We start from the raw sequence: 20,094 nt of genomic DNA on the forward strand, positions 1-20,094 counted from the left end.
TCCTCCCAGACTCAAAGTCATTTGGCTTCAAATTTCAAAAACTTTTCTGTGTCTTGACTGTTGAAAATAATGCCTTCTGAACATGGAGATGCAGAGATTTCTTGGACATATTGTTTTGTTTGCTATGGATATGTTCCCAGAAGTGGAATTGCTAGATTATGTTCTATTTTTAATTTCTTGAGAAATCTCCATACTATTTTCCATAGTGAGTGTACCAACTTTCTATCCCCCCAATAGTGGACAAAGGTTCCCTTTTCCCCACATCTTCACTAGCATTTATCCCTTGTCTTTTTTATGATAGCTATTCAAATTGATGTGATGTGATATATCAATGTGACCTTGGTTTGCATCTTTCTGATGGTTAGCTACATCAGGCACCTTTTTATGCACCTGTTTGTCTTTGTTTATATTCTCTGGGAAAATGCCAGAGCACTGTACACTGCATCTGGGGTCCATGGACAAGACCAGTCTGCACTGAACCTTCAGGGTCCTAATTGGATATGCAATGGTGGGTGCAGAATCACTCTTCTGGCTGAGGTGAGGGTGATGTATTAGTAAAGAGGACACCATGGGAGTGGACAGAAAAAAGAGTAGGAGGAGGCATCTGAAATCCTTTGCTTTGGAAGCTGAAGGTCCTGTTCTTTTGCCCACGTGACTCTGGAAAGCCACTGCCTTGAGGATACCCAAATAAAGGTATCCCTTTTTTCCGTGGTATGCCTGCTTGGGGCTATAATGCTAGAGCTGGAGAACAGAATTCAAGAAGTCTTCTTCCATGATACCTAGGGTGTTCTGCTGGAGGAACTGGAGCATGAAAAGTCATGTACAGGCCATTGTGGTTGTCCTCCTGCCCAGAAACAACTTGAAACTGTTAGCAGTATTTCTCTCTTCAGTGTAGGTGGTTAAAAGGGGAGATGGGCTCCAAGACCTTGTCATTTATTTATTAACTATGCACTAAGCTTTTAACCTGATGCCAGGTACCTTGTTGGGCCCATGTGTGGAGCTGAAAATACCAAGAGCTACCTGCCTTCCAGGAACTCAAGTCTAGAGATAGGCAATAGCACAAAAGCAAAGGCATGTGAAAGAAAAAAGCAAATGATGTGTGCTATGAATGAAGGCTGGAGAGTCATTGGGTAGGAAGGTATGAAAGGCCTCACTGGGGATGACATTGCTGAGAACAGAATGACAAAAGGGAGCTAGACTTGAACAAGTCATCGTGCAGTGTGTCAGGAAGAAGCTACCACTGCTTCAGACACTCACTAACAGAAGCCAGTTTGTCCAGAGGAGGTGAAAAAGGCAGCCAGTGTGGCTGGAGGGAAACTAGGAGGAGAGCAAAGGGGAGGGAGGAGGGGCAGGGAGAAGTGCTGAGGCCTGGTAGAAAGTTATCTGTTGCTCTTCTGTTACTGCATTGTCCCAATACCTTGCACTGTAAAACACATATATTTAATACCTCACAATTTTTTGTGGATGAGGAAACCAGGCACATATTAACTTGGTTCCCCAGCCTCAGGGTATGTCAGAAGCTGCAGCTGTGGCCTCAACTGAGGCTAGATTGGAAGAATATTTTCTCCCAAGTTGACTCATATGATTCAGGATGCCATTTGGACTCAGAGCCTGGGTTCCTATGTGTCTTTCAGCCTGGACACTGCCTCAGTTCTCTGCCATGTGAGCCTCTATATAATGGCAGCTCAAAACACTACTTGATTTTTGGTTAAAGAAAGGTAAAGAAAAAAGGGATAAAGAAAAAGGGAAAGGGAAAGAGGAGAGAAATGGTACATGAGAGGAAGTAACTAGGAAGTGAAAGACTATTTGAAATTGAAACTTAGACATGACTTTCCATCACATTGGCTGTATCCTATCGGTCAGAAACCAGTCGCTAGCCACTTAGGAGTTACAAAACAATATACCACAAGTCAGCATGGGGAGCCATTGTGAAGGCTGCCCCCTCATAGATTGAAATGAGACAACTGAGTCTCATTCTAAATACAACAGGAAACAACTGGTTTTACTACCATTCTACCCCATCATGGGACCCGTATTAAAATAAGGCCAAGAGGAAGAGTGGCTGTTCCATTACTACACTGATGTCTCTTTTGAATAGTACTCCATGCCACATCCCGCCCCTTTTTTTAATTCTTCCATACTTGATTTTGGGCCTCAGATACACTGGACAACAGCCCACACATATTAAATTTTTTTTTAAGTTTATTTATTTTTGAGACAGAGAGAGACAGAGCATGAACGGGGGAGGGTCAGAGAGAGAGGGAGACACAGAATCGGAAGCAGGCTCCAGGCTCTGAGCCATCAGCCCGGAGCCCGACGCGGGGCTCGAACCCACAGACCGCGAGATTGTGACCTGAGCCGAAGTCGGACGCTTAACCGACTGAGCCACCCAGGTGCCCCAGCCCACACATATTATAAATATTATCCATATATTATCCATTTACACCCGATGAGGCTCCTAGGAAGTATATTCTAGCCTGATCCCAACATGCACATTAGGAAACTATGGAATACTTGAGAGACACATTGAGTTAGGACATATAACTGGTAAAACAAAGAAAAAAAGCTGAATTCAGTTCTGTATCCTCAAAATTAGAACCCTACTTGCATTTCCAGGGAGTTGTGGCTATGGCATTTTTGACTCATTGTTTACAGTTAAGGAGATGACATTGGAGGAGAAAGATAAGCAGTCAACTATCAATAAGGGGTTCTAGATAGGTCTCATTTAAAGAAGGGCCCCAGGTACTGGAATCTTGAAAAAGTGACTTCACTTCCTTGGTGATAGGCTTCAACAGAACTTAGAACTCTGGTAACCAGGTGCCCACATTCTAGAGATGGCCTGCTTTCCAGCTCACTTGCCCAGAGTCACTCTAGAGAACAAAATGTTCTGTTGCTGTATCCCCATTTTCAGGATATGTGGGCTTAAGAAAGCCCAGAGTGAGAAACCTTTATGTCACTGTAGACATCAGCTCAGCCCTCATCTCCGAAGCTGTTGGTCATTTGGCAGGAGGCGCTCACAGGTAACACAAGGTAGCTCAGGGCAGCCCACTGGAGAGCATGCCACAACTCTGATCCTGCCCAGAGCAGGCCTACACCTCTTGCCCCTCGTGTGTGTGTGTGTGTGTGTGTGTGTGTGTGTGTGTGAGAGAGAGAGAGAGAGATCAGGGGAGGGGACAGAGGACGAGGGCTATGCCCTTCATGAGCAGAAGCAAGATGTCAGGTGTTGAAAGCCTAGCACATCTCTCATGTTCATACCCCAGGTCTTGGCAGGCAGGAGACGATAATTGCTGGGGACCAAGTTCAACTACCTATATGTTAATTACGAGCCCTAGAGTTTCTTCTGGTTTCCTCCTTGCTGGATGTCTTTACAGCTTCCCCTCTTAGCCTGTACTGTAGAGAACACAATTTCTAATGGGGATGTCCCCTTGTGGCAATGTCCAGGGAGGACCCTAAGGTCTCTTGGCCCGACTACGGGGCACTGTACTTGCAGAGCTTCACCCAAGATATCTTTGAGGAGCTGGTCCATGGCTTCAACTACGGCAGCGCCCTAGATAAGTGTCAGGTGCAGAAGGATACCAAGAATCAGCGCTGCTCTGAGGTAAGAATGGGAAGAGGGTTTTTCACACCCAGGGCCTGCACATAAATATGGGGCCAAACCTGAGGCCCTCACATTGTATTTCCACATGAGCGTCCCACAGGCCCAACCACAAAATAATCTGAATATCCAAACCTCTGCCACCAGCTATGTGGTAAGGTAGGAGGACACTCTTTACATATGTTGGAATGGTAGAGAATGCATGTATTGTGTATGTATTTTATTTTTTATATTTTGATAGAGAACATATTTAATGTTTTTAATTAATCATTTTTATTTATTTATTTATTTTTTACTTTTCATGAGGCCATGAGTATCTTTGCATTTTACTGCTGTTTTATTATTTTACCTACTTGCCCCAGATATCCTGGGTAGCACTCAGCTCCACTGTCCTTGCAGAACTTCTCCAAGCCCTTACATATCATCACACAAAACAGGGTGATTTAACACAAAATTAAGGGTGGGATGAAGCCATTCTATATGTTTCTGTAATGTCTTGTCTCTCAGAACACATTAAATTATTGTAGGCCCACCAAGTCATGAGCTGTGTTCTTATATGTCTTCATAATATTCCATAAAGGAGGTTGTGTGCCACTGTTTCAGCCTTTCAAGTCTGTTGGAACTTGACAGGATTCAATTCTGTTTTCATGTCAACAGTGATGCAGGGAAAATCTTAAGTGTCCTAAAAGAATGTTTTAGGTTGCTAGATCTGCCATAACATGGAAGCACTAATTGGGTGGAAGGACTTTGATGCCTCCTGGCTGAGATACCTGCCTCTGTCTTTTAAGAGTTTCACCCAGGAAATCTTTGATGAGCTGCTCTAAGGATTAAATTCCATCTCCCTTGACAAGCAGCAGGTGCATCAGTCCAGCAACAACATCAAGTGCTGGTATAGGGTGAGAACAGGTCCAGATTCATGTCCTTTCTCGGGACCCAGAGATGATCAGGGTAAGCCTGGAACCCAGACTACAATTGACTGGCTCCCTGGGGCCTGCTGAAGAAGGTGGTTTCCCCCAGAAACTTTCTCCCTATCAGGAACAGACCAAGCCTCATTAGCTTAGAGGAAATGCAGCCCATGCTTTTGACAATTCTCAGGACTAACCTATATGATCTTGAGCAGCATTCGAAATTCTAACCCTCTGTTTTCTCATATCTACAGTAGGGATGTTTACTGATGACTCACTGGCATAATGCTCTTAATATAGGCTATTAAAAGAAGTGCTATTGTTGCTCAGCTAAGAGAATGCTTGGAAGTTACCAATGGTTTATCATTTCCCCCATAAAACCAATTGCAATTTTAAGCCTAGAACCTTATTCTGTGTGGGCACCCGAGTCCCTTCTCTTTCACAAGTTCCCAAAGGGATGGGGGTCTTTGGTCTGAGAACCAGACCCTGATCTTCCTGGTAGTTCATGGTATTGAAGCTGACTACATGCCCCTCCTTGTCTACCCGGTGTTAAAAGGAATCAACCCTGTCCCTGGATGAGGCCTGTACAATGCTGAAGCTCAAGGAAGGCACAATGGAAAATTTTTTACAGTCCCTGCTACAATCACCTTTCCAGGATAGAAACATCTCAAACATCACAACCATTTTCTGCATATACCAGGTGTTCCCCATGGCCCAATTAGTCCTGGGACAGCAGTTCAAAAGGTGAGTGCTTGCCTCATACACAGCACAGGGGGGAGCCTCCCATTTACTACTTGTGTATCTTGGGAATGTCACTGCACCTCTATGAGCTTCACTTTCCTCTTCTGGGAGTGCGGTGGTAAGAGGATGAACCTCACAGTGTCAACTGTAGTAAACTATGGGAGAAAACATGGCATGGGCTTATCTGGTGCCTGACTCTGTAGAAAGGGCTGCTGGACATGCTGAGTATCTTTAGGTTTAATAGTTCTCTCTCTCTCCAGTGAAGAAGCTCTCAACCTCAACCCTCGCAGGCCTGTGGCACTTCTGAATTTAGAAAAGGACATGGAAAGCAGAAGTTGTCCTGTTTGCAAAGGACTTCTGAGATTCTATCTAGCTGGGCTTGGTATTTTTCCTTTATATGGCCAGACTAGGGCTTGCTGGGGGACAGGCAGAGGCACCCATGGCCCACACAGTTATCTGAAAAGTACTGGTTGGGTTAATTCAATCAACAGTATATGTTAATCACCTAGTAATGCAGGCACTTTTCTAGTCACTAAGATAATTCAGTGAATAAAGTAGACACAATGCCTTGGTGTCAATTCTAGTCAGAGAGTAGGCAATCACTCTACACTCATGTCCTTGGTTCATTATATGTGACATTTTCATGGCGTCCTCTGGGTATGAAAGGATTGTCCCTTATTTGACCATTATGACAGACTACAAGACCAAGTAAACATACTCATGTTCAGGTCTTCAGGTTCAGTAGGAGGGCCTCCTGCATCCACAGAGCAGCATAAGAGACTTTAGGGGTTGTGGCTGGAGGAGGACTTTCAGAACCATGGAACTCACAGATCTCTTGATTTCCATAGGAGGGCTTATGTTTGGGGGCTTCCTGTGAAGAAGCAAATGAGTCAAAGAGAGCTGTGGATGGGGCCCCAAAACTGGGAAGCAAAGCACAGTCTGGGTTCAGTTGGTGCCTAAGAGACCCATCCCTTCTACTGTTCTATCTGGCTCTGCCTGCTTCTCTCCATATCTACCTCTGCTTACCACAGCAACTAGGGCCAAGAACAGAAGGTGTAGTGAGAAGACTGCTCATAAATCGGCCTCAAACGTAAGCCCTATTACTGGTCTTTACTGAGGATGGCATTGACTATGCCCAAGGCCGTGGTGAGAAGAGTATCAGTGAAAAAACCAGACTCACACAGGTTTTCTGGATGACTAGGCCTTCCACTGCAAAGGCGGGGTTGGAAGTGGGCTGGGCCATCCTCTGGGATCCATAGAGAAATAATGATGCTGTGGGAGTACAGTGTGGAATAAAAGGCCAGGCCTCTGATGCTTCTCCACACATGACTCTACCCAGCACCCTCTCTCCCATCTTGAGTACATGGCCTGACCAGAAATTTCAGGATACCTGGCAGTCTCTGAATTTTACCAGTTTCAAAGTAAAGACAGCCTATGTGGATATGAAGCTGCATGACTGGAACCTGAAGAACCACACCGCCCTTATCCTGGTGCATCAGGAAACTCTGGAGCCCACTGAGGCAGAGTCAGATGGTAAAGGGGATTAAAATCTGGGAAGACTAACTGGGGTGGGGTTCATGGGCTGAATATTGTTTTGAAAGCAATGGTACCTGTCCTGTTTTTGGGAAGGCACCTGGAAAGTCAGTTATGTGGATGAACCTTTCTCTTTATCCTGGTCCAGTGCCAGCCCCAGGGCTCCTTCCAGTTGCAGAGCCAGAAAAGGGGTCTACTATGGAACTAGAGACAGCGCCAGTTATGTTTCAACCATCACCTCAAGCGTCAGAGCCAGCATCACCTCCATCAGCTGTTCCAGAACTGGAACAAGTGCTAACATCTTCTTCAGCATATGTGCCAGGTCCACAGCTACAATCAGCTCAATCATCAGCTTTACTTAGAATTTTAACTCCAGCTCTAAAAATAGAGACAGAGCCAACTCCAGCGCCAGAGCCTTCCTGCCACGGGCATGTGACCCCAAAGAACCAGCTGAATGAGGAGAAGCCCAGCCTCATGGACTTCCCTCCCAAGCTGGTGGCAGAGCAGCTAACGTACATAGATGCGGTAAGAAGCTGGGCTCTCAGGGCAGGACAGGGCAGGGCACTTTCTACATTTTTGCCGTCAGCTAACCCAGACCTGCCTTTCCCTGATGTGGACTACTATAGTCCGGGTCCAAATTTCAGCTCGACCACTTATCAACCATGTTACCCTGCCAAGGTCCTTAAATCAAGCTTTCACTGTCCAGCTGCAAACTGTAGAGATAGGCACTGATAAGAATTGATGCAGAGTTACTGTGTAGATTAAATGAGATAGAACAGCTAGAAAAATGGGTAGGCCCTGGTCCTTCAGGTGGAGGAAGACAGCTCACTGGGTGCAGTCAAGTCCATGGGTCACCCACCCATCTTCCTTGGAGTCTTAACACCCTGTGCACTTATTAGGCATCTGACATGTACATAACTACAAGGGGAAACAGAGAAACCTATGGTTGTAACTGTCATGGGGGAATGTGCATCGAAAGGAGAGTAGGACCAAAGGGAAAAACAGGTGGAGTGGAAAATGCCCCCTTGTGAGGAGTCACATTGAACTGTCATCTAGAGGCTGGGGTTAGCAAGGATGACCAGGGTACAAATTCTCTCCTTCCTTCCCTGCCAGTATTCACTCCTAGGTCTTCCTGTACTTGACTCCCTCAGTGAAAATAGAATGGAATGAAATCCAGGGATTCCAATCAGGCTCAGGCCACATTCTCAGCTTCAGGAACTAAAGCTCTGACCTGGTAACCTCCTACCTAGGACACTAATCCTGAATGTGAAATGGCTGGCTGAACACTCCTACCCTCCCCACCCCATTCTCTAGGAGCTGTTCAAGAAGGTGCTGCCTCATCAGTGCCTGGGCTCCATCTGGTCCAAGCGGAATAAGCCTGGTAATGAGCACCTGGCACCCACAGTCTGTGCTACCGTCACCCAATTTAACAGTGTGGTCAACTGTGTCATCACCACCTGCCTTGGAAACCCAAGAATGATAGCCCAGGACAGGGCCATGGTGGTGGAGCACTGGATAAAGGTGGCCAAGGTATTTTATGGGAGGCCAAGATGAGTCACTCTTCTGAGCCTTGGAAACTGATATTTCCTTTATCAATTCTCAGGGTTGGAGTCCCTAGTCTAAGCCCTAGGGTCTGCACAGTCCCTAGGCTCTTCCCTCCAGGGACATGCTGACCTTTACTTGCATGTCCCAATGGTGGAACGCTCAGTTCCTACCTGGCTCCTTCCTTGGAATGAGCTAAAATCTTCCCTCTCCCCAGCAGTGTTACTCTTTGGGTCTTATATGTGCCCTTCTGCAGGCACCTGGATATCTGTCATCTTGGAGGGAAAATTTAAACTGAGGGAGACTGATACTTTAGAGCAAATAGGACTCCTGCTACCCACATGACCACTCATTCTCTTCCCTCCCCAGGCCTGTCAAATCATGCGGAACTACTCTTCACTGCATGCCATCCTCTCTGCTCTGCAGAGTGCCTCAATTTACTCTCTGAAGAAGACATGGGAGAAAGTTTCCAGGTGAGTATGCCTCTCTCCATAGAAGGATCAGGGTGGATGAGGGATTTCCCATATGCACATCTTTTCCCCCTCAGTAACTGGGACCCTCCTGGGAGGCAGCAAACCCTGGCAATAGAACCTGGGCTGGTGTACAGGTCTATAACCCACCCTGGAGAATAGTCCACCCTGACTCCAGCTACAGAAATATTTTTTCTTAAATATCACGCACTGAGTTGACCCAAATTAAATATTATCAAGCGCTTACTTTACAGCAACAAAACTCTCTGCCCAATTGAAACCACACCTGACTGAAACAGAGTTGCTCAATTAATATGGAAATGGTGGCACTGGATGACTCACATGAGAGCTCCCTCCATGTCCTACAAACACCTTAGTTCTCAGAGGAATCCAGAGAAAACCCTAATACTGGCAGTTTGACTTTTTGGAGTACTCAAATAAGAGGGACTTACATTCAAGCCACATGATTCCTATAATTTTTTCTGCCATTTTTTCCTCTATTCAGGAAGAGCTTTCAAAAATTTAAAAAGCTGTGCACTGAAGATAACCCACAGAGAAGGGAACTGTTCCTGAAGGTATCATGGGAGGAGGAGGTTTGGGAAGAGAGAGGGTGGGGCCTGAGGGAACAGGGTCCTGAGTGGATGAAGAAAGACTGCTGTGTAGGGGAATGATCTGAAGCATTCCTTGGGGAGGTGAAGCCTTTGGTATGAATATGGTTACAGTTTGGGGTGAAGATTCCATTGGGGGTGGAGCAAGAAGGTGCTGTTCAACCAGATGCTATAGACACCCTGTCTCTCCATATTAACAGCTAGTCCAGATGGGGACCTGTATACAGCTTGAGAGCCCAGAGGACAGCCCTCTGCTCAGTAGTGGGGTTGGGATGGGTGGAGGGAAACAATAATGATAGTAATAGGACACTGAGTCCTCAGAAGACCATGTGATGTAGGTGGTGTTCTCACTTTTCTCAATGAGAAAACAAGCTCAGGAAGGCCAGGCTGCAAGTTCAAGGTCACACATGGAGTGAATGTTGGAGCTGAGATTGTGCTAGAATCACTCACAGCATGTTTAAGGATAATGTAGCATTGGTACCAGCTGACTTGGGTCAGATGTCCAGGGTCTCAAGTCAAAGATGGTGGGGGGGGGGGGGAGTGGACTGAGGATATTATGGTCTCAATGAACTTGTCCTTGCCCCTGCAGGAGCGGCCATCTAAATGGGCCACCCTGATGATGAGCCGCCAGAGAGCCCAGAAAAGGCTGCAGAAGAAGGTGAGTGTTCCTGGGGAATAGAGCCTCCAGAGTGAGAGGAGAAGGGCTCCTCTCTGACAGCTGGAGGCCTCCAGATCAAGACAGGTGGACCTTTCTACTCCAGCTCCTCCTCTTGTTGCCACAGCTTCCAAAACTCTTATTTTAAAGTGACTGGGAGGAGGGTCTATCCAGCTGGATGCAGAATGGATTTGTGGGTGGAGAGGGGCCTAGGACTACATACAATTTGATTTTCTAAAAGCAGGCCCTGGTGGTGATTAGGAGAAGTCTGATGTCCTTGGAGGGTGAGGGTAAGGGGGAATTGAGAGGCGGCTGCTAGGGATCCTAGGCTGCTCCATGTGAGAACCTGGGGTGGACCAGGAGGCTGAAGCATTTTCAAGGGAGGGTCCCTGTGTGCACCTGAGAGCAGGGACTCATCCCACCCCTACTCTAATGACACAGGGTGTTGTCCCCTTCCTTGGCACTTTCCTCACTGACATGGTGATGCTGGACACTGCAATGGAGGACTATCTGAAGGTGAGTGAACCTCTAGATTGTGTAGGAGGGCCCAGAATCCTGAGGTTTGGGAGTGGAGAACCCCTGTAATGAGTCCTGAGACCTCAGTACTTGGCAAACCTCCCCTCATGAGAGCTTCACAGCTACCCCTGTGAGCTAGAGTTTCTCATCTCAGTGATGAGTGAAGGGAGTTTGCACTTATGACACTGGTCCTGGTGCCCAAGACTGTCTGAATGCAAAGCTGCATGAAGTTTGTCTGAGTTGACCTCAGCCTCTCCCTCTCAGGCTGCTTATGGGGGGAGAGCAAAGTCAGGCACCTCCACATCGGCAAGCACTTACATAGCCTAACAGCCCCCTCCCCCCAGAGGTTTCAGCCTCCCCTTCTGTCATCAGAGAGGGTTGTGCTATAAGGTGCTTGACTGTCCACCCCATGTCCTCCTTTCTCTGGACCCCAGAGCCTGGCTTATATCCCAGTCCTGTTATCTGTGTATGGACAGTCTTCTAGTGTGTCCTGGCACGAGAACAACATGAGAAAGGATGTGTATAAGGAACAAGCAATAACAAGGGGCTCTTTCTGATGGACTTTGGCTATTTGCTTTCTAGGGCGATGAGATCAACCATAAGAAAAAAACTAAGGTGAGCATTTGTGGCACTTCCTATTAGGGAAGTGTAGGGGAGTGGATACCAGAGATGCCCCTGGGAAGAATATTTCTTGGCTTCATCCCCTCCATCACACATTTACTGGAATAGTTTGATAATGAAAAAGTGTAAGACCCATCCATCTGGTAAGTGAAGTCAGGGGAGTGGCATCAGGGATAACTTCCTGCAGGAGGAGGGGCTATTTATACTCACCTCTGCGAACAGGTTGAGACTGGATGAATTTATCAGGGAAGGAAGGCTGCCACATGTGCAAAGACCTAGGACTGGTCCCCTATCCCACTGCTCAACCCACCCAGGCTCTGTGTGCATCCTGTTCTTCTCTTGGCCTAGGAATACGAAGTAATGAAAGAGATCATGCTCCTCCAGGTGGCTGCAGATAACTACACTCTAGAACCGAAGGAGCAGTTTAGAGCCTGGTTCCAGGCTGTGGAGCGACTCAGTGAGGATGAGAGGTGAGGCCCATCAGGAGCTGAGCAAAGGCGTGGACTCTTTCTGGTGGCCACTCTAGGGATCCTGCATCCATGGCTCCCTGGGCAGCCTCAAGCCTTGTTTCCTGGTGATCACTGGAACACCAGATTCCAGCTACTGGGAAAACACTGGGAGAGACACCTGAATTGTAGCTCCTGGTCGACTCACAGGTGTCATTCTCTCTTTAGCTACATCCTGTCCTGCCAGCTGGAGCCCCAATCCTAACTGACCAGTGGAACTCAAGAACAAGAAGAATTGGCCACAATCAAGCTCAGGACTGAGTGAATGTCCAGTGATAGTGCAACCTTTCCTCAGCAGCTTGGACACTTGCTGTGATGAATCCCATCTCCTTGACACTTTTTCCTCCCATCTATTTACCTACTTGGAGTGGCAATATTTATCTTAAATAGTAAAAGCTAGATTTGAATATTATTATATTAAAGCCTTCTTTCTTTTATAGCCCAGGAGTTTGGTTTGGTTCTATTACTTCCTACAGCAACTTAAATGGTGTACAGACTCTCATATTCTTTCTTGAACTAAGAAATCTTACAGAGTCATCAGCTATTGTATGTGGGAGGAAGGAGAAGAGCCAGCCCTCCTCCCAAATTCCTCTTAGAGAACAGGTTAATTTCAGTATAATGAATTTGGGTAAAAAAGAAGAGACAGCCCCTCAGAATTACTGAGATTTAGAGGTTGAAGTTACTTTCACAGGAATGGCAGCAACCATTGAAATTAGATGTCCTTAAGTGTAACAATTTCCAGGACTACTACCTGCCCCAGGACAGTGGCTGCTTTCTACACTTTAAAGGAAAAGGTTTGTTTCCTGCTTCTTTTATTGAGGTGTTGTTTTTTCTTTTGGAGTTTTTTTTTTTTTTTTTACCAAATATTTGAAACTTTAAGTTTTCTAGTTCAAACTCTGGAATTGCATTAGCCAAAAACATGTAAAGAGGTCAAACCCTACATGTGGAAAGGATAAGGACAGGAGAAGGTAATTTGCAAATTGACTAAGGGCAGGCAGGACTTTCCATTTTCATTCTTCCTCTAGGGGCTCCATGTTAACACTTTACCTAGATTTAAATCCTCCAGGGATCCCTTTCAATGACCTCTGAATCCCCTCCTCTGCTTGTTTTGTATTTGGGGGAAAGATGTGTGATGTACTTTTATGGCCACAGCTGCTGAACATGGTCCCATAAACATCTATGCTAAGAGCTAGGATGTCTAGCATTCCTGCATTTCCTTATGCAGCTTTTTTTTTACATTAGTTAACATACAGTGTAGTCTTGGTTTCAGGAGTAAAACCCAGTGAATCATCTCTTACATTTGATACCCAGTGCTCATCCTGAAAAGTGCCTGCCTTAATGCCCATCACTGATTTAACTCACCTTCAAACCTACTGTCACCCTTAACCCTCAGTTTGTTCTTTGTATTTAAGAGTCTCTTATGGTTTGCCTACCTCTCTGTTTTTATCTTATTTTTCCTTCCCTTCCCCTATGTTCATCTGTTAAGTTTCTCAAATTCCACATATGAGTGAAATCATATAATATCTGTCTTTCTCTGACTGACTTATTTTGCTTAACATAATACCCTCCATTTCCATCTATATTGTTGCAAATGACAATACTTCATTCTTTTTCATTGCCAAGTAGAATTCTATTGTGTGTGTCTGTATGTGTGTGTGTCCCACATCTTTTTGTTTTAATGTTTAGTTTTGAGAGACAGAGTGTGAGTGGGGGAAGGGCAGAGAGAGAGGGAGACACAGAACATGAAGCAGACCCCAGGCTCTGAATTGTCAGGACAGAGCCCGATGTGGAGCTCCAACTTACAAACCGTGAGATCATGATCTGAGCCAAAAGTGGGAGTTTAACCAACTGAGCCACCCAGGCGCCCATTTTACATTAGTACATCTTCTTAATCCATTCATCAGTTGATGAGTTCATGGACATTTGGATTTTTTCCATAATTTGAATATTGTTCATGGCTCTGCTATAAACATCAGGGTGCCTGTGCCCTTTCAAATCAGCACTCCTGTATCCTTTGGATAACTTCCTAATAGTGAAATTGCTGAGTTGTAGGGTAGTTCTATTTTTAATTTTTTAAAGAATCTTCATACTGTTTTACAGAGTGACTGCACCAGTTTTCATTACCACCAACAGTGCAATAGGGTTCCCCATTCTCCACATCTTTGCCAAATCTGTTGTTTCCTGAGTTGTCAATTTTTGCCATTATGACACGTGTGAGGTTGTATCTCATTGTGGTTTTGATTTGTATTTCCCTGATGAGGAATGATGTTGAGCATCTATTCATGTGTCTGTTTGCCATCTGGATGCCTTTTGGAAAAGTGTCTATTCATGTTTTCTGCCCATTTCTTCACCGGATTATTTGTTTTTTGGGTGTTGTGTTTGGTAGGTGTTTTATAGATTTTGGATACTAATCATTTATCTTATATGTCATTTGAAAATATCTTCTCCCATCCCTCAATTGCCTTTTAGTTTTATTGATTATTTACTTTGCTGTGCAGAAGCTTTCTATCTTGCTTGATGGGGTCCCAATAGTTACTTTTTGTTTTGTTTCTCTTGCCTTTGGAGACATGTCAAGTAAGAAGTTGCTGCAACTGAAGTCAAAGAGGTTGCTGCCTGTTTTCTCCTGTACAATTGTGATGGTTTAATGTCTCACATGCACTTTGAATTTATTTTTGTGTAAATTGGAAGTGGTTCGGGTTCATTCTTCTGCATTTTGATGTCCAGTTCTCCCAGCACCACTTTATAAAGATATCGTCTTTTTTCCATTGGATGCTCTTTCCTGCTTTGTTGCAAATTAGTTGGCCATATAATGTGGGTCCATTTATGGGTTCTCTATTCTATTCTATTGATCTATGTGCCTGTTTTTGTGTCAGTATGATACTGTCTTATGATTACAGCTTTGTAATACAAGTTAAAGTCCAGGATTCTGATGCCTCCAGCTTTTGTTTTCTTTTTTAACATTACTTCAGCTATTCAGGGGGCATTTGTGGTTCCACACAAATTTTAGGATTTTTCTAGCTTGTGAGGATTGCTGATGCTATTTTGATAGGGATTGTGTTGAATGTGTAAATTGTTTTGGGTAGTTGTGACATTTTAACAATATTTGTTCTTACAATCCATGAGCATGGAATTTTTTTTTTCATTTCTTCTGTCTTCAATTTCTTACATAAGCCTTCTATAGTTTTCAGCATACAGATCTTTTACCTCTTCCATTATGTTGATTCCTAGATATCTTGTGGTTTTTTTGAAATTGTAAATGGGATTGATTCCTTAATATACCTTTGGGCTATTGTTTCATTATTGGTATATACAAATGTAACCCATTTCTGTACATTGATTTCATACACTGTGTCTTTGCTGAATTCATGTACCAGCTCTAACAGGTTTTGTGTGTGTGTGTGTGTGTGTGTGTGTGGCATATTTTGGGTCATCCATGTACAGTATCATATCATCCATGAAGAGCGAAAGTTTGACTTATTCTTTGTCAGTTGGATGCCTTTTATTTCATTATGTTGCCTGATTGCTTAGGCTAGAACTTCCAACACTATGTTGAACAACAATAATGAGAGTGGACATCTCTGTCATGTTCCTGATCTCAGGGGGAAAGCTCTCAGTTTTTCCCCATTGACGATGATATTAGTTGTGGGCCTTTCATATATGGCCTTTACTATCTTGAGGTATATTCCTTCTATCCCTACTTTGCAGATTTTTATCAATGAAGAATGCCATATTTTGTCAAGTGCGTTTTCTGCGTCTATTGTCAGGATCATATGACTTATCCTTCCTTCTATTAGTGTGGTGTATCACGTTGATTGATTTGCAAATATTGAACCAGCCCTGCAGCCCAATGAATCCTACTTGATCATGGTGAATAATTCATTTAATATACTGTTGAAATCAACTTTCTAGTATCTTGTTGATAATTTTTGCATCCAGGTTCATCATGGATATTGGGCTATAATTTCCCCTTTTTAGTGGGGTCTTTGTTTTTGGAATCAAGGTAATGCTAGCTTTATAGAATGCATTTGGAAGCTTTCATTCCATTTCTATTTTTTGGAACAGTTTGAAAACAATAGGATTAATTTTTTAAATGCCTGGGAGAATTCCCCTGGGAATCCATTTGGCCCAGGATTCTTATTTGTTTGGAGATTTTTGATAACTGATTCAACATCTTCATTGGTTATGGGTCTGTTCAAATGTTCTTTTCTTCCCATTTGGGTTTTTGTAGTATGTGGTTGTCTAGGAATTTTTCCATTTCCTCCAAATTGTCAGTTTGCTGGCATATAATTTTTCATGGTATTGTCTAATTGTTTGCATTTCTGTGGTGTTAGTTGTGATCTCTCCTCTTTCATTCATGATTTTATCTATTGGGTTTTTTTTTTTTTTTCCTGGCTAGGGATTTATCAATTTTGTTTCTTCTTTAAAAAAACCACAACAGATCTTAGTTTCATTGATCCGTTCTACTGTTTTTTTTTTATTCTATACTGTTTATTTCTGCTCTAATCTTTACTATTTCCCCTTATCTGCTGGTGTTGGGTTCTATTTGCTGCTGTTTTTCTAGCTCCTTTATGTGTAAGGTTAGGTTGTATATTTGGGACCTTTCTTCCTTCTTGAGATAGGCCTGAATTGCAATGTATTTTCCTTTTAGGACTACCTTTGCTGCATCCCAAAGGATTTGGACTGTCCTGTTTTCGTTTTCATTTGCTTACATTTTTAAAAATATCTTCTTTAATTTCCTGGTTGATCCATTCATTCTTTAGTAGGATGTTCTTTAACTTCCATGTATTTTCGGTTTTCCAAATTTTTTCTTGTGTTTGGTTTCAAGTTTCATAGTGTTGTGATCTGAAAATATGCATGGTATTATCTCAATCTTTTTGTACCTGTTGAGGGCTGTTTTGTGACTCAGTATGTGATCTATTTTGGAGAATGCTCCACGTACAATCAAGAATAATGTGTGTTCTGCTACTTTAGGATGTAAAGTTCTGAGTATATCTTTTAAGTCCATCTTGTCCAACGTGTCATTTTTTCCTTATTGATTTTCTGCCTAGATGATCTGTCCATTGTTGTAACTGGAGTACTGAAGTCACAATAACAGTCTTATTATCAATAAGTTTGCTTATGTCTGTGATTGACTGAATTATATACTTGGGTGCTCCACTTTGGAGGCATAAATATTTACAACTGTTAGCTCTTTGTGATGGATAGACCCCTTAATTATAATATGATGCCTTCATTAATGTCTTGTTACAAGCTTTGTCTTAAAATCTAGTTTGTCTGATATAAGTATGGGTACTCCAGCTTTCTTTTGATGTCTGTTACCATGATATATGTTCTCTATCCTCTCACTTTCAATCTGCACATGTCCTCTGATCTGAAATGAGTCTTTGGGCCAACATGGCAGAGAAGTAGGGGGATCCATACTTCCCACCTCTCTCAAACAAAGAGGTGCTGAAGCCAAAGGACTTTGAACTCCAGAGTCTGGTATGAAGAGACTGAATCTACCAAGAAGAAAATGGGAAAACCAGAGAAAAGATAGGTGGGTGATTGCAAACTGTGGGAAATAAAAAAAGTCCATGTGAGTATGGAAGGTAGGGACCCCCTTCTGCGGAGAGACAAAGGGAAGAGAAAGAGCAGCTAGGGAAGTGTAGGACCATATCTGGGCAGGAGAAAGACCTCAGACTTAGACTGAGAGGGATCCTATCTCTAACTGCAGGGCTTTCTTCAGACTGGGGCCGGCTCCCTGTTCTTGCACCTGGGGAGTAGGGGAGCCAGCCCTGGGTGTGGTGGTAGGTCAGGGTGCATGCAGTCCACAGTGGGAGAAAGTGGTCATCTCCCTGGAGGGCTGTGTGATAGTACAAAGCCTGTGTCTGCCACCCCTGGGCTCAGTGGCTTGGCCTAAGGTGCAGTACACAGTGGGACAAAGCATCCCCCTCCCTGGAGTGCTGTGGGAAAAGACAAAGCCCGCCTGCTGCCTGCATCTGCCACCCCCAGGTCTCAGCAGCGAGGTTGGCAGTGCAGTCTGCAGTAGGAGAAGGCAGTCCTCCCTGAAGTGTGCCAGCACAGACAAAGACAGCCGGGACCACATATCGGACCGCACTAAGAGGCGCTTCCCCAGTGCCAGAGTGTACAGAGTGGGACTTTGAATCCTAGCCAAGCACAGAGTCAGGGGAGTTGGCAGAGTGAGAAGGACCATCCCGTCTGCACCCACGGCACAGAGAGAATGACACAGTCCACTGGGTCTAACTCCGTGAAGAAGACACTGGGGGATCGCCATTCCCCCTCCACTACCACCACCAAGGTGGGGACTCAGGGATCAGTCCCAGGGCCCATAGTGCAGGTGGGTCCAGACTACAAGGGATGACACCCCTTCACACTGGGTAACTGAGTATCTAATGGAGCTGGACAGACACTGTGGACAGCTCCCCCAGACCAGTGCTGCAGCACTGCCTGGATTAACTCTAGGTCACCTCTGGATATATAGATATATTCTACCCCCATCTCTCCTCCTTATCTCTTCCCTCCTCTAGGCTGGTTAGTCTTGTTTATGGTTTGTCTAAATGGATATATTTAATACATGCTCTTGATACATGTTCTACACCTCCTTCTTTACATTCCTTCCTCTCTCTCTGGAATAATCAAGCCATATAGTTTCTCTGTCTAGGTAACTTTATTTTGGTTTTTCTTCCCTGCATCCTTCCTTATTTTCCTTTCTCTCCCTCTAGATTAAGACTTTTAGTTTCTCTGACTAGTCAATGTTTATGTTTTTCTTCATCCCTGCTCCTGTCATTTCTCTTTGTCTGTGCTCTCCCATCAGGACTGCCTCCACCATGTTCTTTACTTGCAGTTGGTGTTTGTGGGATTTTTGTTTTAGTTTTCAGTTTTTTAGCTTTCTTTGTTTCTCTTATTTGTTTGCTTGCGTGTTTTTGTCTCCTGTTTGTCTATCTGTTTTCCTTTACAAGGCTACTCCAAGTAACAAAGCGCACCGGGTGGAGGGTGAAAATACCACTAGAGTAGGGAAATAAAATAACCAACATCACAACAGAGAGCAAGTAAAAATCTCCAAAAAAAAACAAAAAAAACAAAAAAAAACACCTCCTGAAGGGCCAGGCACTGGACAGTGTGTGACCTTCCATTCAATATTGCAGTGCTCACAGGTGCAGAGAAGACACAAGCTTTTAAAATGCATAAGGAACAACAACAAAAAAAAAACTAGCCAAAATGACAAAACGAAAGAATTATCCTCAAAAGAAACTCCAGGAAGTAGCCACAGCTAACGAATTGATCAAAACCAATTTAAGCAATATAACTGAATATGAATTTAGAATAATACTCATAAAATTAATAGCTGGGCTTGAAGAAAGAATACAGGGCAGCAGAGAATCTATTGCTACAGAGATCAAGAGAATAAGAAACAGGCATGAGGAGTTAAAAAATGCTGTAAATAAGGTGCAAAATAAAACGGAGGTGACCACAGCTCAGATTGAAGAGACAGAGGAGAGAATAGGTGAATTAGAAGATAAAATTATGAAAAAAGAGGAAGCTGAGAAAAAGAGATAAAAAAATCCAGGAGTACGAGGGGAGAATTAGAAAACTAAGTGATGCAATCAAAGAGAACAATATCGGTATCATAGGAATTCCACAAGAAGAGAGAGAGAAAGGGGCTGAAGGTGTACTTGAACAAATCATAGCTGAGAGCTTCCCTGATCAGGGGAAGGAAAAAGGCAGTGAAATCCAAGAGGAACAGAGACCTCCCTTCAGACGTAACATGAATCGATCTTCTACAAGACATATCATAATGAAACTGGCAAAATACAAAGATAAAGAGAATTCTGAAAGCAGCTAGGGATAAATGGGTCCTAACATACAAAGATAGACACATAACTGTAGTAGCAGACCTATCTACTGACACTTGGCAGGCCAGAAAGGAATGGCAGGAAATCTTCCATGTGATGAACAGAAAAATTATGCAGCCAAGAATCCTTTATCCAGCAATCCTTTATCCTAGTCTGGCATTCAGAATAGAAGGAGAGATGAAGGTTTTCCCAAACAAACAAAAACTGCATGAATTCATCACCACTAAACCAGCCCTACAAAAGATCCTAAGGGAGATTCTGTGAGTGAAATGTTGCAAGGACCACAAAGTACCAGAGACATCACTACAAGCATGAAACCCTACAGATATCACAATGATTGTAAACCCATATCTTTCTCTTTTTTAAAAATAATTATCATTGATTTGTATTTTTTTAATATGAAATTTATTGTCAAATTGGTTTCCATACAACACCTAGTGGTTATCCCAACAGGTGCCCTCCTCAATACCCATCCATATCTTTCAATAATAACACTGAATGTAAATGGACTAAATGCTCGAATCAAAAGATATAGGGTATGAGAATAGA

General features: G+C 43.8%; 1 protein-coding gene across 2 annotated transcripts; it reads left to right on the forward strand.

Moving 5' to 3' along the window:
* The first annotated feature begins 2,792 nt into the window (after positions 1–2,792).
* On the forward strand, positions 2,793–12,131 carry LOC122236202 (ral guanine nucleotide dissociation stimulator-like). 2 transcript variants are annotated; one of them, XM_042977093.1, is made up of 13 exons: positions 2,793–3,020; positions 3,491–3,598; positions 5,057–5,244; positions 6,581–6,774; positions 6,923–7,299; positions 8,089–8,304; positions 8,686–8,789; positions 9,292–9,361; positions 9,984–10,052; positions 10,491–10,565; positions 11,148–11,180; positions 11,535–11,656; positions 11,861–12,131. In XM_042977093.1, exons 1-13 carry the CDS (start codon positions 2,835–2,837, stop codon positions 11,895–11,897), a joined length of 1,779 nt encoding a protein of 592 aa, XP_042833027.1. In that variant the 5' UTR covers positions 2,793–2,834; the 3' UTR covers positions 11,898–12,131. The 2 variants fall into 2 exon arrangements, with proteins under 2 accessions (XP_042833027.1, XP_042833028.1); XM_042977094.1 differs by having other exon boundaries at positions 2,942–3,030.
* Positions 12,132–20,094: the final 7,963 nt, after the last annotated feature.

Source organism: Panthera tigris, assembly GCF_018350195.1.
Source record: "Panthera tigris isolate Pti1 chromosome A3 unlocalized genomic scaffold, P.tigris_Pti1_mat1.1 chrA3_random_Un_scaffold_92, whole genome shotgun sequence".
Taxonomy (NCBI): domain Eukaryota; kingdom Metazoa; phylum Chordata; class Mammalia; order Carnivora; family Felidae; genus Panthera; species Panthera tigris.